The 4,531-nt window shown below is 42.0% G+C and overlaps 1 protein-coding gene across 1 annotated transcript; it reads left to right on the top strand.

Moving 5' to 3' along the window:
• Positions 1-1,648: 1,648 nt before the first annotated feature.
• SARC_04580 (hypothetical protein) lies at positions 1,649-4,064 on the top strand (the record flags this gene model as incomplete). The annotated part of the gene is made up of 2 exons (XM_014301578.1): positions 1,649-3,804; positions 3,999-4,064. The coding sequence occupies exons 1-2, from the start codon at positions 1,948-1,950 to the stop codon at positions 4,062-4,064; spliced, it is 1,923 nt and encodes a 640-aa protein (XP_014157053.1). The 5' UTR covers positions 1,649-1,947.
• Between the last annotated feature and the right edge of the window lie 467 nt (positions 4,065-4,531).

The following is a 4,531-nucleotide window of genomic DNA, read 5'->3' on the forward strand; positions in this document are numbered from 1 at the left end:
AGAATATGTGCCCAAAATAAGCATTATCTAAGATAGTCACACATCTTTGCCACTGCGCTATTGATGTTGTATGAGTTTTGAAAATTAAAATAATAAACTAGTTTTTGTGATTGGGTCGCAGACGAGAGCGGCAGACATAGTGGTCGCAGGCGAGAGCCGCAGCCGTAGTTGTCGCAGGTGAGAATCGCAGTCATAGTGCTCGCAAGACCCGGTCGCAGTCGTAGTGGTCGCAGTCTTAACAAGTCTCTATTTTATATTGAATATGTTTTGAGTCGACGATCATGACCAACTGACGAATTTCGCCAAGCTGACGTACGTAGTCAACAACAAGGGTTGAGGACTTGACGAGAGCTTATTTCAAAAGAATGAGGTATTTATGCAATTTATAAAATATTTTTCGTTGTGCGTAATTGCGTATAATATTGTATCATCAGAAAGAACTTGAGGAGTGGATGACATACATAGACTCGTTTGTAGCGACTACATATCGCTCGATCACAACTCTTAGATTCATTGAAAGCCACAGGCCGGTTCCAATATGTATGTTGTTTATATACACACTACTAGGACTCTAAGTAGGCATGGCGGTATTCTGGCTGTACAAATCAATGAGTCGTTCGTTCTAAATGGATATACATAGAATAGACTTATTTAAATTTGACTAGAGTACAAGTATGCATCGAAACTATTGATGATAATGAGCTAAAAAACCCCCCATTTTTCTCAGTTGAAGGAAGGGATCATGGAGCAGCTGACTCTGTTCACAACAAGCAAACACTGGCATCTCATTTATTTTGCAACCTCCAGCAAATAATCCGTAGAATATGTTGCCGAACGAAAGAACACCATTCAATGCCTGTTGGAGAAGGCTTATTCAGGCAGTTCAAGGTAAATTGTTTCTGTTAGGCTGGCATAGCAATAAAAGCACATAGAATAGCAGTCCGGACAGTAGAGTATAAAAAAGTGAAACATTGGTATGATAGCCAATCGGGCTGGTGGCACTAGCTAGAGTTCATAATCATTCACATCGAGGTACAAGCATGTCATGAGATATTTCATCAACCTTTTGCGAAATTAAAGTATAAATGGTGTGTAAATGATGGGTTTTTGTAAACCCATATATACTCTCTTATGTAGGAAGTATGTTTAAAAAAGCTCCTTTTCAAAACCTAGTTTCAGACACGACCTCGACAGCTCGACTCTGTAGAGTGGATAAATATATTTATCATTATTTTATGATTGTAAAGTGTGAACTGTAAACCCCTTTCAATCTGTAGTTGGACTCGCTCCACACAACAAGTCTATTTATACTCGCTCTATTGTAGCACATAAATAATACATATTGACTCAGAAAGTAAATAAATAAATAAAAAAGAGTCGCTTCAAAAAAGAGTGGATAAAAAGGAACGCAAGTCACTCGAAATTTAAAATTCGCTGGGGGCAACGGAAGCAAAAACCTAGCGACGAGCTTTTATTTAGGACAGGCCTAGAATAGTTTAAAATCCATGGTTTTATAGAATCAGCCAATAATATACCAGAAAACTGTGCTATCGATTTAAAAAACCTTACAACTATCAACCAGTTTCGAAACCCTGTGGATGGTACCGATAACAATGATCCAAATCTGAAATCTCACACAGTCGTGAGTCGGTGCACCACGAAGTATCGAATCTAGTTCCTTGTAGCGCACAGAATACAACAATAGTACATACATAGACGAACAGTCGCATGCAGTTTTTATGGTAAACTATAGTATGATAAATATCGATTCGTAATGTATACTGAAGTGCTTGCAAGTCGTAGACCTACATGCGTACACACGCAACGTTAATAAAGTCTACATACATGCACATCGAGAGGTTTTCAAAACTTTATTTAGATTCTCATAGCGATATAGCGCTTTTGAACAAGCAAATTTAGATAAGCAGGGACGAATACACTGGTAATATGATGAGACGCACTTCCAAGCGTGCGACGACGTCTAAAAAATCGCAAGCAATCAATGCAAGGGCAACCCCCGGTCGAAAGTACAGTGGGTTTGATGGTACGGAAGGGGAAAGTCCCTTGAACGATCCAACTAAAAGCCAATTTGAATTTCTGACAGACAATAAAGGGGAGAAAGTGCTGGCAAAATTCAACGCTCAATTGAGTCCGTGGACAGCACACAAAAGGCATGGGAACACCGTATATCTCGCGTCAGGGTTGTATGATGATGATAGCGACATAGACTCGGGCGATTCGGACTACTACACTAGCGATGACGAGACTGAAGACGAGCTAGAGGTAAACAGTGTCACTAAAACCACTGTAGCTGAACCCAATGAAAATAAGCGCAAGTCGGTGAGAGTGTCTACAAATGGCAGTATCAATAGAAACTCAACACATAGAAGCTCAACACATGATGGGCTTCGGATTCGTCTGCGCCGAACACCTGCACAGACGACAAGAAAATCATTATCAAGAAAATCGGGGCAGCATAGGGGCAGCCGCAATGGCGAGAGTGTGCGATTGTCAACCAAGTTTAATAATCCAGCCATGCTACTGGAGGAGACATACGAAGAAGGACAGGGCAGTATTGCGGAAATAGGGTCAAGTCAAACGTACATCAAAAGTCAAGCTAACCAGCACTCCTTCAAGTATACGCCTATCAGTCACTCTAATACGTATGCATACCAACCACGAGTATCTAAGTCAGTACCCACACGGCGTAAAAATCCAGACCCACGGCACAAACTGGAAGAGATGAAGCAAAGTCAAAAAGGCGGTTCAGGGAGACCCCCCGAAATCCCCCTGTTCCCAAGTGCACAAACCACACAAGCGCTGCCCAGAGGTGTAGACAGTCTGAAGGCAGACGGCGCCTCGAATATGCCGTCAGTGCGTACCCCGCCACCGCAGAGACAAGCACCCAGGCCACCGGCCGATCCTGATCAGATTTCAATCAAATATCACGCGAGCTCAATCAAAAGCTACAACAGCGATAGCCTGCGATCGCAACGGAGCACCAACAGCGATGGGGAGACGAGTCATAGGCACGGATATAATCCAGGAGAATCAAACACCTCGAGAGTCAGTGGTCTAACTTCTGTGGGAAGGCCTTCGTTGACACCCTCAATGGGACCGGGTTTGGGATATCACATGCCACCCAAACGCAAACAGTCCGTGCCACTGATCAAAGATATCTGGAACAATGCTAATGCGCCAAATAGTGGCAGCTCAAGTCTCCATTCGAGTATGAGCGCGAGCTCGGGTGACATAGCGAACAAAATTAATGGCAAAACTATCACTGCAGACCCATACAAAGACTTAGGTGCAAATACAAGCATCGATACACCGCAATCATACCTAACATACGACTCATCGCCTAGCTCGACCCGCAGTTCGACGCGAACTATTGGTAGCAGTCCATCGGTACCCAAGCGCAAGCGATCGTTGGACTCGCTCAGGGGAATGCTAATCGGGCCTAAAAATAGAACCTCAGGGGGCACTACAGAGAGGAGACTGTCAATCGATGCTCAGGGTAAGAGGAATGTAGGCCGGGTGTACAATATTGGATCCGCGTCTGATGACGAAACTGTTAAATCAGGTAGAGCCCCCGAAGTGTACGATATGACAGTATCGCTACCGGAACTCGGGGTCAATGTGGTGGCAGAAGCATGCAGTTTAAGTGATCCGCTTGATATTAATAATATTCGGTCGGGTACCAAATTGACAGTGCAGGTGCACAAGTTCCGGGTGTGTGAGGGGGATACGACGGTCATGAAACGCCGCAAACTGGTGTTTATGATGAACCATGAAGCGCAAACGGTATGTGTTTGTATGTCTATTGTCAACAGCGTTACGAGATTGAGCTCATATTTTGTGTGTGTGTGCTAAATCGTGACATCATTTCACTTAGAAAGTAAGCTGCACGAATCTTTTCGAATACAAAGTGGTTTATACGTTCTAACACCATTTATAGATCCCATTTCTATACACCTGCATATTCGTTGCGATCGCAGAACAGTAGCGAATCGAGAAATTCTAAATTTTTGAACCTCAATTTGCAACGCGCCTTCCTTCCGTAAATAGTTCATAACTCACACGGTCACGCCGACTGATGCGACGAATATAGGTGTTTTTGAGCAAGTGGGCTTCCAACTGAATCCATCTTCTAGTAAAAAACCGGTAAGAACAATACATAACAGCAAACAAGCAAATGTTGATGTATACTTTTGCTGCCTACATCTCAATAACTTACATGTATAAATACGTATACAATATATATACATATCTAGATATACGGTATTATTTCTAGATAGCTATTTAACTTCTTTATATATCTCAGTATATATTCCGAGATGCGCGAATATTTAATGCGTATCTGTAACCGAAAATCAACATGCTGTATACGTAAAAACTATCAATACCTATATATATAGACATTTGGATTCATATTTTACATATATGTATATATGCGTGGGTGTATGAGTGTGTGTGTACATATATATATATATATATATATGTATGTATGTATGTATATATATATATGTAT

The sequence above is a fragment of the Sphaeroforma arctica genome (assembly GCF_001186125.1).
Source record: "Sphaeroforma arctica JP610 unplaced genomic scaffold supercont1.263, whole genome shotgun sequence".
Taxonomy (NCBI): domain Eukaryota; class Ichthyosporea; order Ichthyophonida; genus Sphaeroforma; species Sphaeroforma arctica.